The sequence below is a fragment of the Eublepharis macularius genome, chromosome 11, assembly GCF_028583425.1.
Source record: "Eublepharis macularius isolate TG4126 chromosome 11, MPM_Emac_v1.0, whole genome shotgun sequence".
Lineage (NCBI taxonomy): Eukaryota > Metazoa > Chordata > Lepidosauria > Squamata > Eublepharidae > Eublepharis > Eublepharis macularius.
Window position 1 is genome coordinate 20770484 of NC_072800.1, and position 25726 is coordinate 20796209.

The 25726-nt window shown below is 44.0% G+C and overlaps 1 protein-coding gene across 1 annotated transcript in view; it reads left to right on the forward strand.

Moving 5' to 3' along the window:
* The window catches only part of TPK1 (thiamin pyrophosphokinase 1), a 771984-nt gene that overhangs the window by 277050 nt on the left and 469208 nt on the right, over positions 1 to 25726 (forward strand). Inside the window, exon 7 of the mRNA XM_054991443.1 lies at positions 18537 to 18683. Coding sequence (XP_054847418.1) covers positions 18537 to 18683 — 147 coding nt within the window. The remainder of the gene's footprint in view (positions 1 to 18536; positions 18684 to 25726) is intronic.

Genomic DNA, 25726 nt, shown 5'->3' on the forward strand with positions numbered 1-25726 from the left:
CTTTGTTGTTTCCAATAGGTTGCTAATAAGATTCTAGCCGCTGTTACTATATGGATTACTAAGTGTTCTTGCTCTCTCTTCATATCCAACATACAGTTTAATAAAAAAAATTCTGGTTTCAAAGGAATTGTTATCTGTAAGATATTTTGTAGTAACTTATGTACCATTACCCAATATCAATACACTTCTTTGCAGTACCACCACATATGGAAAAATGTCCCTATACCTTCTTTACATTTCCAACACTTATTTGACATATTTTCAAACATTTTAGCCAGTCTAACTGGCATTAGATACCATCTATGGAACATCTTATATAAATTCTCTTTAAACACAGCAGATTTAATTTTAACATTTACTTTCCATATCTTATCCCACTGTACTTGGTCAATATCGTTAGCTAAATTCTGTATCCTTGACTCTTCATGCCTCTTTTCTGAGGACTTCAGGAAGTAACAAGCCTGGTTCAGCTTACAGCTTGCGTCAAGAGTCATGACAGCTTTGTGGCATAGTAGTGGAGGTGTTGGACTAGGATCTGAGAGATCCAGGTTCAAATCTCCACTCTGCCATGAAGCACCCTTGGGCTACCTAACCTACATCAAAGGGTTGTTGTGTGGAGACAATGGGGATGGGAAAATCATGCTTACTCATCTAAGCTCCTTGGAGGAAGGACAAGATCAAATGTACAGATACCTGGGTAAACTCTTTGACTCCACCCATTGTTACCTGGATGGGACTCCTTGCGAGTAAGAGGGGAGAATTAGCGGTAAGGAGTAAGGCTGTATGAGAGGAGTAACAATGGGATACTCCACCAGTATTTACGGGGTCCCCTTCCCAAGGCACCAGATGAAATTCGGAGCTTAAACAAAGGAATATTTTTATTTAAAGAGGAAAAACCAACATACACACAAGAGGCAAATAAAACGGTTTGGCACACACACACAGAGTCCTAGGAAATTAGCCAGAGGTTGGAATAGAGTGGAGGGGGGAGTATATTTACCAATCAGAGGAGCAACGTAGTCCACGGAGGAAGAGAGCTTTAAATATCCTGCGTTCTCAGCCAGGAGAGAGAGAGTCTTAGGGAAAGTGACCTTAAGGGTACAACACTCAGATTTGAAGGTGCAGCGTGCACAGTTTGAATGGAGCAAAGCCCTGGTTCTTATAGGGCAAAATGTGTCCCGAGGCCAGGGAGCCCCCTCAGCTATTGAGACAAAGACCATAAAGGTCATCTCCAGGAAATGACAAAGGTTTGATTACATTTGATTATTGCTCCTGGAGCGTGATAAAGGAAATGCAAAGTGTTCTCCTGGTGGTTTGAAAAGAAGCCATTTGCTAATTAATGTTCCCGGAGCTGAGTTGTTGAATTTAGATATGAAACACGTGTTCCCAGAGAAAAATTAGAAACTTATCAGTGCAGATTGATAACTCTCACTCTTAGGGTGGGGATTTAATCACGGAAGGAAGGTATCAGCATGTGCTAAGTGGGGTGACTCAGAGAGACCCTTTATTGTCATGGCTACATGCCCGCGGCTGGGAAGGCAGTAAACGAATCACTCCAGTCACTCAGCATTTGCATGAATATTCCATTCATGACTTAATCTCCCGGACGGGACTCAGCAATGCTCTGTCCAGCCGGCTGGAATTCCCCTGATGCAGATTAGGCTGCATTAATCCAAGGGCCCTGTGATTTTTATATCACAGGCCTATATCTAATGTGGCAGAGGCCAGGGCCGACTGCTTAAACCATCATTCCCTACTTGCGTTGGGATCAGTCATTGAAGGAGTAAAGTTGGGATACTAATGTGACAAGCTAGAATCTGCTTTGCCCTGGAAATCACATGATCTTGAGATCCAATCCCGTACCACAAAGCACCAGGGTTTGCTGTGTTCCCTCAGCCTTGGCAGCTTGTTGCTGAGGGAGGCTACTTGGCTGTTGTTTGCCTGTGTGGATACCCCTCCCCCACCAGTTCACACACCAGTTTCCTGTGCAGTTGATAATATCTGTCTGTTGGACACATTTGCTTTTTGTTTTACCCTAAGTAACTTAATGTAGCACTCATGAGTTGACTGAAGGGCTGTTTTCCCACAAAATAAAACACAATGAGTGACATTGAAAGCCAGGAATGGCTCACTCTGAGGGAATTCAGTGACAAGTTTATTTATTTATTTAGAGCATGTTTTTAATACCTCCTCTTCCGAGTCCTGGTTGAGGCACCTTACAAATAATATCATCATAAACTATTAATATACAAACAAAACAAACTGTTAAAAGCAAGCCAGGGACATAAAAACAGCATAAAATATCCAGGAAACAAAAATCAGACCAGAGGCAGACCATAAAACAGCTAAAAACATAAAACTCCTAATTTAATTCTTAGGTAAAAAGAAATGTGTTGACCTGGTGCCTAAAAGGCAGTAAAGTAGGTGCCAGGTGAGCCTCAAGTCGGAGGGCATTCCAAATGGGCCACCGCAGAAAATGCCCTATCTGTAGTTGCCCCACTTTCATCCCTGAAGGTGGGGAGCACAAAAACCAGGGCTTGAGAGACTAATCTTAGCTGCCAATCTGGATAGTATGAGAGGAGGCGGTCCTTCAGGTACCAAGGCCGCAAGCTGTTTAGGTCCTTATAGATAAGAACCAGCACTTTGAATTGTGCCTGGAAATAGACGGGTAGGTGAGAAAGTGGGTCAGTGAAGATAGCTGACAGAAAGAAAATTGGTTTGTTTGAAATATGGTGCTGGAAGAGTTTTACAGATACCATGGACTGCCAAAGAGACAAACAAGTACGTTCTAGATCAAATCAAGCCTGAATTCTCCCTAGAAGCTAAAATGACTAAACTGAGGCTATCGTACTTTGGTCACATCATGAGAAGACAAGATTCACTAGAAAAGATCATAATGCTAGGAAAAGTTGAAGGCATGAAGAAGTCCCATCATGAGATAGATTGACTCAGCAAAGGAAGCCGAGGCCTTCAGTTTGCAAGGCTGTGATGTTTTAAAGGTCATTAATTCATAGGGTCAACTCGACAGCATATAATACTCAACAGTTATACTTTTTGTCCCAACCTCTTGGTGCACATCTCTCAGACCCTGTTTATGGACTCAACCATTTTCCTCCAGTCTGTCCTGTTGCAGAGCTCCGAAGTTGTATAAGACACTTACTTTTCCATGTTTAAGATGCTCCTTGCACTTCCATAGGTAGAATTTTCTGGAGTTTGGATGTGCTGGAACCAATGGAAACACTAGGGAAACTCCATGGTTAGAAAGTCACATTTTGATGTGGGAGACCCCAGTTCAAATTCTCATTCAGCCTTGAAGCTCTCTGGTGACCTTGGACTTAGCCTCACCCTACACTTAGGACCATTGCGATGATAAAATAGGAGGAGGAACCATAATTGTGATCCCTGGCTCCTTGGAAGAACAGTGGGATTGAGTGCAATTTGCTTGCCTGGATGGCTATTGCTGAAAAGTGTGGTGGGGGGAGAGATCAATAAACCTCACTGTGCATGTGTTATTACTTGCGTATGTGGAGAGCACTGCATTGAACTAGTAAATCCTCTGGTGGTGGAGAGTGCCCTCAAGTCATAGCTGACTTATGGTGACCCCCTGACGAGGTTTTCATAGCAAGAGACTAACAGAGGTAATTTGCTGTTACCTGCCTCTGCAATAGCAAGGGCAAAAAAAAGAGGGGGTTGGGGGGGAAACCCCACACACTCATCACAAACAAGCAGGGGAACAAAATAGAGGGGTTAAGTAACAACCTTTTATATATATATATATATATATATATATATATATATATATATATATATATATATATATATATATATATATATATATATATATATATATATATATATATATATATATTAGAGAGTATTTATGATAGATGTGCACCAATATAGATTAAAAACAAGTTTAAAACATAAGGCCTGAATGGCAGGCTACATATACATACTAAAACTTGCCAAAACATCTCAAAATACAGATGATGGTACAGTGCAATGACCAACACAAATAGACCAAGGTACAGTAAAAACGGACTAGTCGCGTTTCGGCCCTAAGGCCTTCCTCTGTGGTCAATTGTAGATTGATGTAACACACTCCTATACATTGGAAACCAAGTCTCAGAGTGCAACAATAAACGAAGAGCAGTGTGTGAATGCAGTCCTGGATCTAATGCAATATTTGTAGTTTATCACACAGTACTAGAGCTCTAGATAAAACACCGGGAGCATTGCATAATTGGTTTCTATATGTGTGGGTGTGTTTGATCATAAATTGTTTACAATTGACCACTGAGGAAGGCCTTAGGGCCGAAACGCGGCTAGTCGGTTTTTACTGTACCTTGGTCTATTTGTGTTGGTCATTGCACTGTACCATCATCTGTATTTTGAGATGTTTTAGCAAGTTTTAGTATGTATATGTAGCCTGCCATTCAGGCCTTATGTTTTAAACTTGTTTTTAATCTATATTGGTGCACAAACCCGCCCCCCCCCCCCCACACACACCTTTTTTCACCCTTGCTGTTGCTGATATTGGGGGCTGAATTGGCTGAGTGACCTGCCTCTGCAACCCTGGTCTTTGTTGGAGGTCTCCCATCCAATTACTAACCAAGGCTGACCCTGCTTAGGTTCTGAGGTCTGAGACTTACCTGGGCCATCCAGGTCAGGGCAGTAACTTGTCATAAGGGTGGAAGGACTGTATTTCGAGTGGGGCATGGAAGTAGAAGTTACTGCCTCATGCAGTCTGACTTCTAGAACCTTATACAGTTAGTTCTTAAAGAGGTCTTCCAAAAGATGTACAAAAGCATACCATTACCATGAGAATAATGGGAGCCATATAATCTGCAAAGGCATTTCAACAATGTGCCTTTCAACTTCCTCTTCAAATCTTGGAATGCTTTGATCTCCCTGTCATTTTGCTCCAAAGGCAATACCATTGTTCGAGCTGGGGATGGATCTCCCACTCCACAAATATCTGCGCGTCGGAAGCTTAACAAGGCTTGTGGTAACAGCATGGAAGGGGAGGGGGAACATCTCTTTGGGGAATAGTAATTGTGCTGAATGCACAGTGTAACGTTGCTGTTCAATTATAGCGTCACAGGGCTGGATGTAATGGCAGCTGTGGGGAGCAGCTTTGAACTCCGTACAAATGTGCTGCTTTTTTCCAAAGATACAAACAATGGAAAGGGCATGGCTGCTCTAAACAGAAGTGCCGCTTGTTTGTTTTGTGATGCTTGTCTCTTTTCAATCAGGGCACTTGTTCCAAAAGATGCCATTGTGAATCAAATAACACGTTTCTCTTTTTCTTCCTTTTTGACCTTTTTTCTTTCTGCCTTAAGGGAATGCATAGAGCTTTGTCACAGTTTTGATGGACCTAAAATAACATTCCGAAAGTATGAAGGGCGAGTGTAGGGTAGTATTTGAAGGCTTTCTTCTTGGCACCGTGTTTCCACCTATTAGCCCTCCTTCTGAAGACCCCTCTAGGCACGCTATACTCTTTCTGAGGGTCCACCAACCCTCCAGGAGCAAGACTCCTAATTACTTGGTCTTATTTGTCGAGCAACACCAAATGCCTTCACAGTCCTCTTTGTTCTTCCATTTTTGATTTCCACATTGCTGCTATGTGAGTTTTTAAAATTACTAGTTTACAGGGCTTTTTTTCAGAAGGAACGCAGTGGAACGGAGTTCCGGCACCTCTTGAAAATGGTCACATGGCTGGTGGCCCCGCCCCCTGATCTCCAGACAGAGGGGAGTTTAGATTGTCCTCCGCGCCATGCGGCGCGGAGGGCAATCTAAACTCCCCTCTGTCTGGAGATCAGGGGGCGGGGCCACCGGCCATGTGACCATTTTCACCGAGGGCAATTTAAACTTTAAAAAGCTCCCCCCTTGTTCCAGCTGACCCAAAGTGACGTCATTGTGCAGTCTTGAGTTCCACCACTGAGTTCCACCACCTCTTTTCCCAGAAAAAAAAGCCCTGCTGGTTTATCATTATTGTTTTTTCATCCCACCTTTCCTAAGCAATTTCAAATTGTTTTTTTTTTAAATCTCAGTATATTCAGTCTTGCATGACAGAAAAGGGTTCCCACCCTGCAATAATAGCAAAATTAAAAACAAAGAATTCATCAGGTTAGTAAAACAACAGAGGATAAAGAGCAAGCAGAGCTAGAGATGTAAATCAAAACCTCATTTTCCATAGGCCAACTGAACTCTTGATTGTGTTTCTTGCACACGGATGAAAGAGTATAAAAGGCAATCTTGATGCAGCTGTCAGTGGACATCATTACAATAAAATTCCGGTTTTTGGCCAGGCCTTCAGTGTGCACAAGTTCTTGTGTGTATGAATTCTTGGGTGGGGGAAACAAAGGCACAAGCGATCTCAAAGCTGTGAAACCATGCACGGGCCAATTCCAGAATTACTTTTAGAAATCCTCCCATGTTATCTGAATAGGAAGCCGAAGTGGAACATAGGCGAAAAGAACCTGCGGCCAACACTGGAACAAAATGAGGGAAATCCACTCATCCTTTGTATAGTAAAACAGTACAATGGGCACATTGATTCGTGCACTGTTTGTACATTAATTATAGCTATGTGGAATAGCCCCCATCTCCGTAAAGCAACACCACATGTCTGGAGGTACAAGTTTTCCCCCATAAACTTGAGGATACTGCCATTGGACAGTGTTTTTAGGTTATCAGTTTGGAATCTTTGTTGTTGAGCCTCAGGAGTCCCAGGTATTATTGAGAACTCTCTTTCATAACTGCTTTGCTGGTTAATACTACAACAAGAGCAGGAAAAAGCCGTTCAGCTCCTTCTATTGCTCAAACATGGTTGGGCCTCATTGGTCAGTTACCGTGCTGCCCTCTTAGCACCTGAGTTAGCGCTGCATAGAGCAAGCCAGGCTGCTCAGATATCTGCATGCAAGAGTGCAAACGCTTTCCTACTTCTTGCAGAAACCAGTTGTAGCCCCCGGAACCCTCTCCTCTTGGGGACCCCTATTTTGATCCCCCATTTTGGTTCTAACATGAGCTCAGGGCTAGAAAACGGAGCCTGCATCCTGCTAAAGTTAAGCTAACAGCAGCGGCTTATTAAGCAGCAGCAAGCCATGCCAAGGGCAAGGTGGTGAGTTATTAAGCCACAATGGAATGCGGACCTGCTCCTCCCGAAGCCCACCGCAGACTGATTAAACCAACTGGCCCCAGCTAGTTCCTCCCCTTATCTTAGTGACCATACAGGAAGATTTCTGCCCTCTCCTTGATCCTATTATTCACCCAGCCTTAGGTCTCTGTTTCTTCAGACTTCCTCGAGGATGTATTTTTAATTTTTATGCAAACCCTTTTCCAGTATCAGCTTCCTCCTCACTTCAAATTTGGGCAATGGGCCAGATTTGGATTTTCTGATAGTGTTAATGCAGAACAGGATCTATCAGGTGCTCAGCCTTATCGTAAACCCATCACCCTTCCAAAGACAGCCACCTGTCACTTCCAGTCTTTTGTTCACTTATCATTGTCTCATCTTGTGACCAGCACATTCCAAGTCATGAACATCTGTATAAGTACTATAAGTATAACTCTCAAGTCCCCAGTACTTTGCAGCAGTTTTTCCACACACACCCCGCCCCCGTATGGAACAGGTTCTTTGGAGACACAAGCTTGGTCTCTGTCTCTGCACTCCTTTTTTCTGTTCTCCATATCAGAACTCTACAGGATTTCCACACTCTACAGGACAGGTCGTATGCTTTCATTCCCTTCTTCCCACTTTTTTATTGTTTCGGTATTAGGTGTTTAAGTTTAGCATTTTTACTCTGTGTGCATGTGTTTGCAGGTATGTTTGAATTCTTGTGTGCCTCTCGCCATTCCTCTGTTCTATCAGTTTCTGAATAAAGATTTTAATTTTATTTTGTCTTTTGCCGACTTGTTTCTTAGAATCTTCCCACTCTGGTATGAGACGCTGCCCAGATCTGAGCCCCTGGTATATATAGGCAAGTTCCCATGACTTATCCAGTTACATGTCTTTGTACTTGACACACTGAGAAGGGGGGCACTCCAATAGTAGGGTTCCTAGTTGCCCGCTAGTGGTGGGCAATCTCCTGGGGTATGCCCCATTGCTCACCAATCACTGGTGATCAGTGGGAGGTGGCAAGCCCCCACCCCAAAGATTGCCTGCCCCCAGCAGGCACTCCAGGAACATGCATGGCTCGCATGCTCCCAGTGGATGCAATGAGGTCACTTCTGAATTGACATCATCGCACCAGCCGTGGGAGTGCTCCTTCGCTTTGTTTGGGGGCCATTTTGGCGCCAAATGGACCGATTCTCAAAGAATCAGCCCCACGCAGAATGTGGGAGCACTCCCAAAGGCAGCGTGACAACATCACTTCCGGAAGTGACATCATCACACAAGCACCAGGAGTATGCATGTGAAGACACACACACAGAAGGCACAAGATAAGTGCCAGCACCTTCCCCGCATCCCGCTGGTAGGTTATAGGGACCTGGCAACTGATCAAGGAGCAGACATGTGTGGAAAATTGGGTCACATCTTGATTCTTGTAAATGTACAAGAATGCTTACATTCTGACAAAACCCGCGATGGAATTGCCCGTCTCAAAGGTTTCTGGGAAAAAATAAACTGCTGTTCCAAAAAAATAAAATAAAAGGGAGGAAGACACATAAACTTCCCTTCCTTACATTTCTGCCATTATTCTAGGACTGAGAATCTGAAAATAACACATGGTCATTCAGATGTGCATATTCAGTTGGTATAGCCCTCAGCTATCACATATTAAGAGATATTAATTTGATATTGCCTCCAATTCACCCGTAATGGGTTGGATCCAGCCAGTTTTCCTCACTCAATCTTACACAGTTTTTCCTCTCTGCTATAGCCTCTGCCCCATGTAGTTTTTGTTGATGCAGCCCCCATGATCCATGGACCCCAACATAGCCTTTTTGTTGGGCAAAGGGGACCCCTCCTTACTTTCCATCAGCAGAAAAAAAAAACCTGATTAGCTCCAATCCAGTGTCAACAGTTTACCACCATAGAGAAGCTTGGCTCCCCCTCTCTCATTATTTCTCTCTATGGGTCAGCAACAGAGCCGCGTCATTGAGTGCAAGACGGTCCCCCAATCACATAAAAAACCCAGGTAGGGATGCAATTTAAAGCACCAATTGTGCGCGTGGACTGGGTTTCCCCTCGCCAGCTGCTTCCCACATCTGCCTTCCCCCAGCAGAACCTGTCTTGTGGGAAGTGGGGTGGAGTAGGGGGAAGTGCAAAAAGGGGAAGAGAGGGGGAGGGGTTAGTATCCTCTGCGCCAGACCCCGTGCAGCACTTAATGATCCCCCCCACACACATGCGCACGTACATTTTATACATGAATGTTGTTGTTCTCGTCTGATGACTGTCAGTGGCCCCCACGGGCCCAGAATGACTGTATATGGGACTGTGCAATATGCACTGCTGAGGGTGAATCTGTCAATTCTATCCCTTGTTTATGCTAACAGTTTTATCTGTTTTATCAAATGTCTTTTAAACTGATGTGATCCACTCTGAGCCGGCTTGCGGGGAGGGCAGACTGCAAATAAATAAATAAATAAATAAATAAATAAATAAATAAATAAATAAATAAATAAATAAAAGTTACATGCCATCTCTAAAAACAAGGTTTGCCTCTGCAATTTTGGGAGTCAGCTAAGCTAACAGCCATCCAGGGATGGATTGGAAAGGTCTGCTTCGTAATGCTGATGAACAAACGTTCTATACATAAACGCCTTGGGAAAGAAAAGGCTATAAACACGAGCAATTTTTATACCAAGCAACCATTTATTAAATGCTGTACTAGTAACAATAGAATTCCCAATGTACGGCAGGAAGAAATATTAACCATCTAGATTAGGGACACTGATGAAGAACTGAGTAATGATACACCAGATTTGTCAGACGTAGGAAGTAAACTAAGTGGGTAAACTAAACTTTATTGAAACGTAACACTTCTCTCTCTCACTCTTTATTTTAGATGGATGACTTTACATACTATAACGTGTTTTCTGTAAAACACGGAGCATTGAACGCCGTTTTGGAAATAAGTTGTAAAATTTAATAATAAAAGAGGGAGGGGGAGTTTGTCATTGCCTTATGTAGCTTGGGCCTAAGCCAGTTTGCTTTTACCCTTTCCTTTTGTTTCTAGCTTTATAACGTTCTGCTTTTTGCAGGATCCATTTTACAGCATATTATAGGACCATGGTTGCCAGGCCTCCCCCCCATCAGGAGACCTCCCCCCCTCCCCGCTGCCCCTTCCCACCACCACTCAGTTGAGTAGCAAGAGAAAAATAGGGAAGGAATTCAGCCCCCAGTGCCATGATGATGTCATTTCCAGGGCAATCGGAAGTGACTTCATCACAGGCCGGGGATGTCACTACATTGCCAGCAAGTCCCCACGGAGTGGGTGAGTCTCCCACAGGTTACCGGCATCGTGCGGGCAACCCTATATAGCACAATCTGTCAGATGAGAGGATTCAACACTCTTCTGTGAAAAACAACATTTGTTGCCTCCATTTACTTCCTCCCTGGCAGCGTTGAGTGGTTGTATGTTTTTATTTTGCTGTTTGGTTTTCAGCCTTGTTTCATAATCTGCAGGAGCTCAGTGGATATAAAGGTTGATGAGAAATTTGAGGTGTGTTGCTGCTCGAGGGAGGACCCTCAAATTAGTCTCAATTATGATGTTTAGAATAAATCTTAGGTGGAACATCAGAAGCCCAGTGACATTACAGAGAAGAATCGGGTGTGTTACAAATTAGTGTTAAAATTAGATTTTCATGTGGCAAGGCTGAGAACGGATTAAATATCAGAACCTACAGGGCACTCTGTGAAATAAAACAGGCAGCATCTTTTAAATAATGCACAACCAAAAGAAAATGCCTGTCTTATTTTATGTCGCCTCACAGGAATCTTCACTTCCATTGGTTACATCCCTCCTTGTAGGCAAAAACATTTCCGAGTGAATTACCTGAGGCCTTTCTTGCATTATCTCTGTCACATTCAGTAATATTTTCTTCACTAGCCAAAATATACATACGTTTATGGATGTGGGGAGATTATGTGTGTAATTTTGTGTATGTAATGGCTTCTCTGTGCATATTCTGTTTCACCCTTACATACCCCTTGAGTCTCTCACACAAACACAGCCATTCAAATTACACAAAGTCATCAAATAAAGACATACTGCTCATTCATGGCCTTCACACGCCACTTTAATACCTAGCCTACGCTGCCATAGAACTATTTCTTTCTCTGCTGTTCCCCTTCTTACAAACAGTACACAACGTCATCTCTAGGCCTCATATACTGAGACCAATCTGGCCTAGAGGAAAATTCCTTCCTGACCCCAAAAGTGGTCACCTGCACTCAGGAGAGCTGAGTACTGGCTCATTCCTTTCCCCTCAGTCTGTCTAAATTCATCCTGAATTTAGATAGATTCACACTTCTCATGATATAATGTCTAGTTTGTCCCTAAGCCAATAGTTAGTGACAAGTCATTTCACTCAAGTGAAACCAAAATTGTCTTAGCTATTTGCTTATAGATGTTTCGAAAATCACAAATATGCATTTTGCTTAGCGTTTCCCCCCTTGTTGTTCTTTGGGATATATTTGCTGAGGAATGCTATTTATCCACAAATCTACATGTTCTGTGATTTAATTTCATACTTCACTTCTCTCTCTTACAACCACAGCAAGGGCCTTAAATGATAATGGGAGAAACAGACTTCAATTCTTGTGAAAATATATATTTGTAGGAATGGAAGTCAAGGCACAGAGGGTTAAATGGCGCTCCCGCTAAACACAGGAACTCCAAGAACGAGCTGCTGTTGAATGCCCAGTCCACAAGACTAGCCACAAAATCATTCTTCTCTCCGGTATTTCATCACAAACCACGCTGTTGGGATTTTAAGTACCATCACAGCCTGCGGCTGTATTTTGCTAGTGCTTTCCTAACAAATTAAATCCTCCCCCATCATAACAATAAAAAATGGTTTCAGTTTTTAAAAAATACCATCATAAAAGTGTAAGTAAAGGGACATGCAGAGGAGAGAGAAATCCTCTGTGAAGGAGCTGGCAAGTGACCTGGAACAAAATCGTGTAAAGATTAATGGAATCGGTGAGGTGACAATGAAATTGATTGAAAGCCATCGTCTTGGATATGGCGACAAAGTAACACCTCTCCTCGGAAAGCTTTCGTTCCTGTAGAGAGTCAGGGATGTAGCTGTGAGCCGGTCCTGATCCCTGCTTGTGATTCTGCATACTGATTGGTTAGGGAGCCAAATGCTGGGAGCTTTGATGCAGATCTTTGAATTGGACAGCCAGCATTGCCAAAATGAATGCTATCATGTTTCAAAAGGACGGAACACCAAAGCAATTGTTACATTTCCATTGCATTAATTATATTAGGTGACTTTGTTACAAGGAGAAGGGATGGGCTCATCTCTCACCGTTTCCTTGTCAGTTTGTTTCAAGGGCACAATTGTGCGGGACAGTGAGGTGCATACCAGGGCCAGATCAAGGGGGCAGGGGGGGTAGTTTACCCCCAGCGCCACCAAGGAAGGAGCGCTGGGCGCAGCTGCCGGCCACCAGGAGCATGCAGGCGGCAGCGCAGACAGCCCCCCCAGCCCCCCACACTGCCTTTTGCCTGCCCTGCAGGACAGGGGGTTGCCAGCTTGCCGCATGCCCCCTGTCCTGTGGGGCAGGCAAAAGGCACGGTCTGGAAGGCCGCCCGCGCCATTCTCCTGCCCCATGCAAGCTAGCTGGGTGACCTTGCCAATCTACTCTCTCAGCCAAAGTTACCTCCTAGGATTATTGTTGTAATAATAAAATGCAGAAGGAGAGAACCCTGTTTCTAGCTTCTTTGAGCCTCCACAGGAGACAAAATTGGGTATAAATAAATTAATAGGTAGAGAGAATACCCGAAATGTTCAACAAAAGGTGAAGGGAGCAAAACATCCCGCCCCCTTTCCTTATGGTAGTGCATCTAAATTCCTGGTTCTAATACCAGAAGTGAGCAAACCTGGAAAAAACTACAATAATAATAATAATAACGTTTGATTTATATACCACTCTTCAGGACAACTTAACACCCGCTGGCCGCCCCCTGTCCTGTGGGGCAGGCGAATGGCGCGGGCGGCTTCCCAGCCCCCCGCGCTGCCTCCACCAACTCGACGGCGTGCCGGGGCACCCAGCTTGCCACACGGGCGGCAGGCTCCACCCTGCATGATGACATGACAGAAATGATGTCATCACGCAGCGCGCACGAGAGGGGCCGGACTTGGGTTGCCCTGGGTGCCGGCATCTCTAGATCCGGCCCTGGTGCATACATAGAGCATCTGTCACAAAATGGGGGAGGGGAGGGTCTCATGTCGGCCAACCCAATGGTCTGTGGTCATGATACTGCTGAATAGGTGAGAAAGTAAGGAAGGCATGGTCAAGAGAGCAAAAGGAGACAAAGGGCACCTTAAAACCATGAGACTGTTAATTTAATGGAAAGGCCTAAAAATACATCTTATTCAAGACAAACACTATAGCTATATTTGCCAACCTCCAGTTGGAACCTGGTGATCTGAAATTACAACTGTTCTCCAGAGTACACCCATCGGTTCCCCTAGAAGAAATGGCTGTTTGGAGTGTAGACACTATGGTATTATACCTTGCTGTGGTCTCTCCCCTCCCCAAACCCTGCCCTCCCCAGGAAATTTATAACCTGGAGATGGCAGAGATACTTTTAGATTCAAGGAAGCTATGGTGAGCACAGCCATTTAGTTGACCGATTTATATAATTTTTTAATGATGTGAACTTTTCGTACTGCCGTTCTCTGCGACATGAAGACTCAAAACAGTTTACATATGTATAAGAAACATCATATCAACAGTGGCATGCAAAAAAATAAAATCTATCCAGAAACAGGTGGCATGAGATAAATCCAGCTGCTCCCACCATTTCTGGACAGGTGGATGGGTTTCCTTCTTCTCTGTGGCTGCCATCCCAAGACACCAGTCCACAGCCCAAGACTATTTTCTTTAGACACCAGTAGCTGAACACAGCTGAAGAGCTCTTTGGCTCCTGCTCTTCGCCAGATTTCTTTTCCACACAGCTTCCTTCTTCCCATATGCTGCAGCAGTGCCAGTATAGTTAGAGTGTTGGGTGAAGATCTGGCAGACCAAGGTTCGAATCTCTGCTGGGCCATGCAGGCTAGCTGGGTGACCTTGCCAATCTACTCTCTCGGCCAAAGTTACCTCCTAGGATTATTGTTGTAATAATAAAATTCATAAAGAGAGAACCCTGTTTCAAGCTGCTTCGAGCCTCCACAGGGGACAAAAATGAGTATAAATAAATTAGAGAGAATACCCTAAATGTTCAACAAAAGGTGAAGGGAGCAAAACGTCCCCCCCTTTCCTTACGGTAGTGCATCTAAGTACCTGGTTCTAATACCGGAGGTGGGCAGACGTGGAAAAAACTACAATAATAATAACAATAACGTTTGATTTCTATCCCACTCTTCAGGACAACTTAACACCTGCTCAGAGCGGTTTACAAAGTGTGTTGGATGGGACTGACAGAACTCTGGGAGAGCTGGAGCTGACTCAAGGTCACCCAGCTGGCTCCAAGTGGAGGAGTGGGGAATCAAACCCGGTTGTCCAGATTAGAGTCCTGCCATGCTCAACCACTACACCTGCAATAAAAGAGCAAGGGGAGATAAGGTGAGGGAGGATCCATCTCCCCTCACATATTCATTTATCTCATTTATACCCCACCGTTCTCAATGGGGACCCAAAGCAGCTTACACCATCCTCCTCTCCTCAGTTTTATCCCCACAACAACCCTATGGAGATCCAGCTGAGTGTGTGACTAGCCCAAAGTCACCCAGTGATTCATTTTGCTATAAACATTAGACCCACCCAGGGGTCATTTCATAGAAAAAGAGCTGGAGGAACTCATTAGCATAACTCATTAGTATATGCCACGCCCCTTGACATCACCAGAAGTGTGTCATTAGCATAACTGATTTGCATATGCCACACCACCTGACATCACCTATCCTGGCTGTTTTGGACCCAATCCTGGCCATTCAGGGCCGAAATTAGGCCCAAAATGGCAAAAAGGGGCTGAAAATGGCCGAAAAGGGGCCTAAAATATTCAGGATCAGGCCGCTGCTGAGTGGGAAAGTGATCCACCACCCGTCAGAGGCCGGATCCAGGCCGTTTCAGCCCCAATCCAGGCTGAAACGGGCCCAAAATAGCCAAGACATATGACCTCTTTGGGAAACTTCCGGAACTGTGTTCCTGTGTGTTCCCCCTCATTCCTGTGCATTCCCCCTTGAAATGAGCCCTGGACCCACCCCTTGCTTTGGGTGGGTCCAGGGCTGCTGCCAGAAACAGCAGATGTATGTGTAAACAAATATGGCTGCTGCCCCCCCCTGGTATTTATTTTGAGAACCAGAATTCTAAAGGGCTACTTCATCATACCGAGACCTTTGCCCAGAAAAAACGCATATTTGTAAAGGCAGTTGGAGGATTTTCATTCTACGCATGAGGCTGCCTTATACTGAACCAGACTAGGTCCAGCAGGGTCAGTATTGTCTACTCAGACTAACAGTGTCTCTCCAGGGTCTCAGGCAGAGGTCTTGCACATCACCAACTGCCTGGTCCTTTCAATTGGAGATGATGGGGATTGAACCGGGGACCTTCTGGATGCCAAGCAGAGACTTTTCCACTAAGCCACACCTCCTCTCCTGTTCTCTCCCCTGCATGCATACTCACACGATCCCACACAAAAAGACACTCTAACCCCATACAGATGAACACGTAGTAGAGAGTTGCAATCTCATCTACTGGCCCTGTGCCAGCATCTGTGCATTGATCCTGCTTGTGGGGACTCTTGATAAAGGTCCAGGCTCTTGTTAAAGGTCTGAGAGCCAATTTGGTGTAGTGGTTAAGAGCAGTGGGACTCTAATCTGGAGAACCGGGTTTCATTCCCCACTCCTCTGCTTGAAGCCAGCTGGGTGACTTTGGCTCAGTCATGGCTCTCTGGAGCTCTCTCAGCCCCACCCACCTCACAGGGTGATTGTTGTGGGGATAATAATAACATACTTTGTAAACGGCTCTGAGCGGGCATTAAATTGTCATGAAGGGCAGTATATAAAGCAAATATTATTTAATAGATGGAAGCGAGAGGCATAGCGAGCAAATGGGATCCCAATCTTCCCCCAGTGTGGGCTTCTTTCATATTCACTTAACCACCATCACCCCCTCTGCCCAGGACGCTGCTACTGCTCCAGCAGATCTATGCTTTTGGGCATCAGCTTTACCCACTGTCTTTTCCCTCATCTTGTTCATTGGGCCTCAGTGAGGCAGCCATTTTAAATAGGAAGACAGGCACTGTGCACAGTTGCCCTCTCCCCGTTTTGGCTTCACTGGTTATAAATGACTAGCGCTGCATAACTTGCCTCTTATTTCGCTTTCCTTTGAGCAAAACGGTAACTTCTAAACCTCCCAAGTTTTAAAGCTACATTTTAAAAAAAAAATCTCATTGAACCATGAAAAGACACAGCCCAGAAAAACACTGGAGTTTCTGAAGGCGTTTCAACTTCGAAAAAGTACTTTAAAGTATGCTATTTAGTAATAGTCAGAAATAATGAAAAATCACTCCTACACACAAAATTTTTAAACTGCTATACCTCCGCTGTCTTTCATCCTATTTTGCTGAAATTGGAAAGACTCATGTCACTCAGCAAGGAGATTCTCTGGGCCAAATGTGATATTGGTAGGACAAATAATGCCAATTTTATAAGGAGTAGAATGTTTGCTCTTCATAATGGCAGAATAGTAAAAAGGGGTCACACCTGCACTATTCAACTGCTCCCATGAGTGTATAATAAAGCAGATATGCTGGGATGTGTGAAAGCAGAAGAAAGCAAATAGCATCCCATGAGTGTTCATTGTGTGATTTTTTTAAAAACGTGCATTTGGTGCCTTTTAATAAGTGTGATTGGCCATACTAGAAACACAGATTGCACCTTCTTTTCGCATGGATCATTCTTTTCATTGCCCCCCACCTCTTTTCTACCTGCAACATCAATACATATTTCTCTAATGGCCCAGCTAATACCTTCTTCATTATCAAGCTATCCACACAAGAATGAGAAATGTCTGCAGCTCCAATTAGCACAGAAGCCTGTTGTTTAACAAGCTTATCAACTCTTTAAAACTAATTGTCCTTTCCATTAGTCCCAGTAGGAATCAGAACTTTAAAAGCTGTGTAATTAGTATGCTGTATTATTATCTGTTGGTTCCCCATGGTTAAACCTTGATCCAGGTGTAGCTTGGGTGGGCCTCCTGTTCTAACTAGCAAAACACCTACCTTATGATGCACAGGATATACGTGGAGACCAGGGCTTTTTTTCTGGGAAAAGAGGTGGTGGAACTCAGTGGGTTGCCCTCGGAGAAAATGGTCACATGGCTGGTGGCCCCGCCTCCTGATCTCCAGACAGAGGGAAGTTTAGATTGCCCTCTGCGCCTCTCAGCAGAGCGGGAGGGCAATCTAAACTCCCCTCTATCTAGAGATCAGGGGGCGGGGCCACCGGCCATGTGACCATTTTCAAGGGGTTCCGGAACTCCTTTCCACCGCGTTCCAGCTGAAAAAAAGCCCTGGTGGAGACACTTAATATTGTGAGGATTGGGGGTGGGGGGGTGCATTCTATATGTGGAAGTCTATACCCAAAGACATATCGCACACACACCCCTTCCAGCAGGGCTGTGTCACCCACAGTGTACTTCTAAGAACACTTCCTGGGAGTAAAGCCCCACTGATTAGACCTGAGTAGGATTCTGAGAAGACCTGCTTAGGAATGCTTTCCCAGTCACAGCAATAGTATCTTCTACGTTCAAAACACCCTCCTTTTGGAAATGCTCTGAATCAGAACAAAATTATTTCCAACATTCAAGAAAAGAGGGAAGTCTTCCAATCTGACCATTATTCTGGTGCTTTGCTGTCTGGCTTAATTCTCACAAGCAGTAGGAGGCAGGAGCACTAGCAAGAAAAGAAAATGATTCCGCAGATAAGTGACAAGAGTTTTATCCCACCGTAACATTGTTCCTGTCTTCCCACCAGACAGGATTGTCTTGGGTTGGGTTTTTCTATTTTCATTTCCCCACAATCATTGCACCATCTCAGTGGTTTTAGGAGGGTTTTCTGGCTGTTTGTTTGCTGACATTATTCCACTCTTTGGGATTTGTAATAAGTAGCCAGCGCCAGCCAGCCCTTATAAAGAATGGACAGGAGCGCTTTGTTTACACTGGTTGCAGAGATTTGAGGAAACAGAAGCAGACACTGAAGATTTGTCTCCCTGCCACCACCACTGTAGGCGGGTTCCCTGCCCTGCAGACAGACTGGGTACCCACCCCCGATAGCTGATACATCCTGGTTATCTATTGCCAACCCTTACTCTGAAATTGCTACTTTCCCCTTTCATAGTTTGCTTTGTTCTTCTTTCAGGTTGACATGATTGTGACATTGGGTGGACTTGGAGGTCGCTTTGACCAAATCATGGCATCCGTAGAGACTCTCTTCCACGCTACTAAGATAACCCCCTTTCCCATCGTAGTTATTCAGGAATGTTCGCTGATCTACCTACTTCAACCTGTAAGTAAAATGAAGCACAACCTTTTGAAAAAAAAATCTGTCTAAAGGTTGCCCTGACCAGGATGTCTCAGCCTAGCCCAATCTCACCTGATCTCAGAAGCTAATCAGGGTCAGCCCTGGTTAGTATTTGGATGGGAGACCACCAAGGAAGTCCAGGGTCATGATGCAGAGGTAGGCAATGGCAAACCACCTCTGTTAGTCTCTTTGCCTTAAAAAAAACCATGTGCGGTCGCTGTAAGTGTATAGTGACTTGATGGCACTATACACACATCTTGTAGGTGTGATACAGGCTGATTCCGCACACGTTGGATAATGCACTTTCAATGTACTTTATCAATCGTTTGAGGTGGATTTTTTGTTCTGCACACGAAAAAATCCGTTCCAAATGATCTATAAAGAGGATTGGAAGTGCATTATCCAATGTGTGCGGAATCAGCCGCAGTTAAAAATGCTACTGGCATCAGTAGCAATTATAGTTACAGCTGAAAACTCAATATGTTGTGTTCAAATGCAATCAAAGTCCATTGGATTAGGTTTAGACTCTAGCTATTGATTCAGAAATAACAGGCAAAGGGCATGATCCAGCCAGAATTTAGGTCTTTTCGTTTCTAGGCAAGAGATTTAAGCCTGTGCTTAATGCCTCTGCTGAAATCAGTAGACTTCAAAATTGCTTGGCTCCAAATAAATAGAATCCAAAATTACCTTCCTTTTCTATTTATTCCTTACTTTAAAATTAACAATGTGTTGTGTGGCATACATGTATGTATGAGATACCGGTATGTGGTTTTGCCACAAGCAGGGGACGCAGAGAAGGAGTGGGATGGTTTTAGTATGGTCAAACTTACTTTTCTGCTTGCGTCTTCAGGACTACGCATTACGTTTTCCTGAGGATCTCCTGGGCTGGTATTCTGGGGATTTATGCCTTCCAGGAACAGGTTGGCCCTCTTATCATATGATCCCTACTAGAATTCCCCCTGAGGGGCATTATTTGCCTCTTTGGGCATTCCACCCAATGAGGAAACCAGCACGTCTCTCTAGGCCACTTCAGGTTGGAAAATGGCAAAAAGGAGGGACACTATGGAGAATCCTGTATGTACGTCATCAAATATGAAGAGCCCCTCCCCGCATGGGACAAGTAATTCTCCTGAGTCCATTTCTGGTAAGTAAAATGGTGCTGGGGAGACTTAAGCCTTCTGTCCCTGCGTGCTGTAGTCCCAATGCCCATCAGGCCAACATGCGCTTGGGAGGCATGAACTCCTAGAACATTGACTCATGTGGGGGAAATGTGTGCAGTAGTTAAGCCCTAAGCTTCTTTCTGATCCCTGGCTAAGAGGTCAGAGGCAAAACTTTGTGCAAGTTTTAGGGAGGAAGCTGTATATATTCAGCACTGCACACTCGAGCATCCCCGTTTCATACACTGAACCACTTGTGGAACCCTTTTGGTCCCTTCTGTGTTAAAATGTGTTTTTAAAATATATTTTGATGGCAAGTATTAGTACTCTGGCTGTGCTCTCATTTGAGAGAAAAGGTAATGAGATAAAGATCAGCAAGGAGGACCCTGGGCCAAATTCTTTACCATCAATTATATTTGTGTTCCATCCTTCCTCCAAGGAATTCACTGTATTGTACATAGCTAACCCAGGGGTCTACAAGCTATGGCTCTAGAGCCAACTGTGGCTCAGCACTGAAGGGCCAAATATGGCTCTTTCACAACAAAAAGTGAATCCTAAAGTTAACATATATTGGAGGGGTAGGTGAGATGTTAAAATAACCACTCCATGAAGGAAATGGCATGCAAATATTTTTAGAGGGTTTCTTAGAGATGCTTTACAGAAAGGGAAATGATAGCTGTTGTGGATTTTCTGGGCTGTATAGCTGTGGTCTTGGCATTGTAGTTCCTGACGTTTCGCCAGCAGCTGTGACTGGCATCTTCAGAGGTGTAGCACCAAAAGACAGAGATCTCTCAGTGTCAATGTGTGGAGAAGATGTTGGCAGGTAATTTATATCTACTCAGGAAGGTGGGTTTGGGCTGAGTCATCCTGTAAGAGTGCATCCTGTTTGGTGCTACACCTTTGAAGATGCCAGTCACAGCTGCTGGCGAAACGTCAGGAACTACAATGCCAAGACCACGGCCATACAGCCCGGAAAATCCACAACAACCATCATTCTCCGGCCATGAAAGCCTTCGACAATATATTAGAAATGATAGCGGTGGACAATTGCTTGTGCGAGCCATGTACAGATTTATGCCAGCGTACTAAAACAATCACTCAAGGTGCTCCTGTCTGTATTTATGGAATACTGTGAGACTTTGTTGCGTGCCATTTTCTAATAAAGGGCTCACAACAGCCAGGATTTGGATGGCAGAAAATGTATGGATTATTAATGAACATGTTAATTATCAGTAATGATAAGCTGTATATTTTCGATTATGCAAATCAGCATTCGTATACTGGCTCTTCGTTGATCGCTTGCTCCATATTTTGACATTATTTGGCTCTCTAATTATATAAATGTGCTAACCCCCCCCCCCCGCCCGCAAATGCATCTTCCTGAAGGGTTTTGCCTGAGATACCACCTAGCAAGGAGAAGGTGGGGCGTTTGCCCTCCACCACTGATTCCGTAAAGAAAGCATTACTACCAGAAATTGAGGAGCTGGTGTCATGCAAATAGTTTGCGCACTCTTTGAGCCTGTAAATTAAGTTTAGATGAGTTTGGGGAAGGCTACTTTAGAATCTTTTAGAATCATTCAATACATTAGCAGTGCCCAATTCAGTACGCAAAATGTATTGCATAACCGGGTCAAGGCATCTGAGTTTTCAAAGAGCAGGCTGAAAAGTTTGTGCAATGAGATCATTTGAAGCACTAATGAAACCGCCAACCATTTTTACCAGCCTGCTCTGCCTCGTTATTAATAATTATATGTTATATATTACTCTTTAATTTTGGAAAGCTTACTTGAATCACGTTTACCCTCCTCCGCTTTATTCAGTTGGTAAGTCGCTAATGGGGAACTCTCATATTGGTTGTTGTTCTCCCCCACCACCAACCCCCAATTATTATTCTTTATTTAGGAGAATACTTCTTGTCTTAGAGGTTTCAGAGGGAGGAACACAAATGGAGGAAATTGGTTGACTGAATTTAGCAGCTTACCTAAATTATATAACATGTTTTTATCCCGGCCTTCCACTAATGCCCTCTGGACAGTATATATAGTTCTTCCATTATGCCTTACAATGACCCGGTCAAGTAATTTAGGGTGAGAGAGACTAGCATCCAATGAATTTTATTTCAGAATAATGATTTGGACTCATTTCTCTCTTCACCTAATCCAATACTGTGGTTGTCATTGTAAGATATACATGATAGCTGCGCAAGAAAATGGTTCCGTGCAACTGCCGTGTTTGCTGACATGTCGGACTGTACGACCCACCAAGCCAAGCACAGACCACCAACTGCATATGGTAGTCCACTAGAAGCCCAACAGGCTTCCTGGTTTTGTTCCATTCCAGGAAGTTCAAAAGCAAAAGGCTAGGAGGTTGTCACAGTGACAGTCACAAGTTGCCCAGGCTTGATGTTGAGGCTCAACAGAAATATATGACAAAGGGACATAGAGAAGACAGAATATTAGGAAATACCCTGTTGTACAGGTGAGAAATGAAGTTTCAAAGCTGGTCAATAAGGAGGCGGGCCTGTGGGGGTTGGGGAACAGCTTGGGTTCCCAAGGAAATTCCTAAAGATTTTAGAGGTGGAGCCCAGGGAGGGTGGGGTTTGGGGAGGGGAGGGATCTCAGCAGGTTGTAATGCCATCTAAAGTAGCCATTTTCTCCAGGGGAACCGATTCCTGTTATCTGAGATCACTTGTAATTCTGGAAGATCCCCAGAACACCCCTGGAGGTTGGCAAGCCATAAGTCAGCCAAGCTTGGTGGGGCAGTGTCCCATTTGCCCTCACGGACCAGCGTTTCCTTAGGTTTAACTGGAACCCTCATTCATGGCATTCATTTTTTTTTAACCAGCAGGAAGTTGTTCAACATTACCATCTTAAGCAGGTCTACTCAGAATCCTCCTCACCTCTGTTCACTGGGGCTTACTCCCAGGAAACTGTTCTTAGGATTGCACTGTTAATAGAGTAAACCAGAGCATTCAGTCATTCAATCCTGTACTTTAGCCTCGGGGTAGTACATTTCAAGAACAGTTTTTCCTGTAATGTCCCACAAACCTGTTTATTGACTTTTTTAAAAGGTTCAGGTGATCTCCTACTTAATGAAGAGCAGCAGTTGGGGTGGATGGTCCTCTCCATCTCATGTTCTCAAGAAAGGAAAGTTAGGTGGATAGCCATGTTGATCTGGAGTAGAACAGCGGGATTTTCACCCCGTGGCACCTTAGAGACCAACAAGATTTTCAGAGTGTAAGCTTCCATGAGTCAGAGCTGAAAATCTTGTTGGTCTCTAAGGTGCCACTGGGTGGAAATTCTACAAGAAAGGAAATTCACACTTTCTGTGTGTGTCTGTGTGTGTGTCTCTGTGTATGTGTACAGCCCCAGCAGCCCCACCAGTGAACATTCCCTTTGAAGGAACTCAAAATGCGCTCAGCCACCTATTCTACAATTTTAAAAGCAGAATTATGCGATAATGGCTTCGCTAAATAATAACCACGGTAATATTTGGACTGGTGAAAATGTATCATTAATAAGGTATAATTGCTTTTTATGTGCAAGAGCCTTTATGCAATAATCCATACCCTTTTATGCTCGAATTTCGGCTAACGTCAATTACTATTAGGCTAAACCTCCTTTGAAGAACATCCATCCCTCCAGAGCGATGTTTATCAGAGCTAGCCACTGCCAGAATGAATAGCTTAAGGTTTCACATACCCACTTTCTCATTTTCTGCCGGGAGTACGGAAACATTAGGCTCTGTACACTGAGCATAAATTATCTTTTATCTGTGAGTTTTATAGCCGTTTGTAATACAAGGTAGTAGGATTTATGACCAAGAAATAAGAAGATGTCCAAGAATTAATGAAGCATGAGTTTTACATAATATTGAGCTGAGTTCACTGTAACCCATATAGGATTTCAGCACTGTGGTACAAGTGGAAGAGATTGCTACTTGCTCTTGAAAACCCATTATGGAAGCTTATTTTTGTCAGTTATCTAATGCTGCAGAAAGGATGTATGAATGTTTTGGTAACCTTTTTTCCTCCATGGAGTCAGACTTGCCAGTCTTGTCTTTTCCACTGTCAGCACAACTCTCACAACGAGGGACATCCTGTTATTTCTACACTACACTGAGTTGGTGTGTCACTGAGGGCGAAGCTACAAGTGACGAATGACACTTGAACGGCAAGTGTATTTCTCCCTGTTCACTTGCTCTCCACTCAATCCACTTGCTGTTCAAGTGTCATTCGTCACTTGTAGCTTGGCCCTCAGAAGGGGTTAAGAGCCTAGGCCAGACGTGTGCTGGAAGTTCCATCTTTAGAGTGCCCAGAGATTCTTTTTTTAAAACTTTATTTTTCAAGTACATGGGCACCTGATTCAGATCGAGGCCATAATGGGCAGGGAGAGGGGTGTTAGATTTTTCCCTGGAGCTGTTTTTGCCAACCTGAAATGGTCCTTTTGGACTGAACTACATGCACAATTGGAAAGGAACTGAGAGTTTACATAGTGACTGGGCAACACCATAACACATCTCCTCTTAGCCATAAGGGCAAAGCCAATTAGGTGTAGTGGTTAAGAGCAGCAGGACTCTAATCTGGAGAACTGGGGCCGTTTACCTTGTTCTGGAAAACAGCGAAATCTCGTGAGAAGACGCTGTTATCGCACGAGAAGACGCAATAACAGCGTCTTCTCGTGCAACTTCGCGTGAGATTTTGCTGTTTTCCAGAACAAGGTAAGCAGTGTGGAAACAGCCTGGGTTTGATTCCCTGCTTCTCTGCTTAAAACCAGCTGGGTGACCTTGGGTCAGTCACAGCTTCTTGGAGCTCCCTCAGCCCCATTCACCTCACAGGGTGACTGTTGTTGTAGGGATAATGACATACTTTTTAAGTTAAGTTGTCCTGAAGGGTGGTATATAAATCGAATGTTGTTATTCTAATATCTCTCTGTGGCCACTGGTCTATTAGTTCTTGCATCACCCTTTATATTAAGGAGATAATAATTTTGATGTTTACAAAACTTCCTGTGCCAGATTTTTACCTGGATTTGGGGTTCTTTGTTACTAGAAATGTTTATCAGGGCAGAACCTATAATGGAGAATCCAAAGTTCTTTCACAGATCGAAACCTCTCGTTCCATAATAACGAGTCTAGCTAAATTTGCAGATTTCTTGTAAGCATCATTACTCTATAATATGGAAAACTTAATTGTGGTGGAATGCATTTTATTTCTATAATTTGGGCTTGAGGACAGGCAGGAACGGGGATTGGTTTCGAGTATGTCTGCGTACCAACCGTCAAAGCTTTGGAAATGCTGATGGTATTCTGTCCACTTGTGATTGCAAGAAGCAAATGTGTACACTTGGCCACATCATTGCTTCGGAGGCTAACCATGCTCCTTGCAACTGGTAACCTCCTGCCGTGAAGAATCAAACTGCATCTGCATAGCCCCATTCAAGTAAGGAACATTTTCTCTGTAGCAGCCCTCATTCCTGCAGAAACAATCACCCTTCCAGCCTAAAAAGCGGCATATTGCCTCTTTGGAGTGAGAGTTGCTGAGGAAATCTGGGGAGGATATACAGTTCCACTGTGTGTACGTATCTTTTAGTTGGGCATAAGCAGCTACTATGGATTGCAGTTTAAGGATGTAAATGGAATCACACATCCATAATGTAACCTCAAAAGAGGTTTAGCTAGTTAGTTAAATTTGCAACTCAAGTGAAAATCTTTCCAACTCTGAAATTTGGAAACTCTCCAAAATTACAGAATTCAGACATCTGGTTTTGAGTGACGAGAATGTCCCCCGTTGTGTATTACCTGCTGACACAAGAATGGCAAGTCGTTTGCTCTTCTTCAGAAATGTCTGGAAGGGGAAATCGGTGCTCTCAC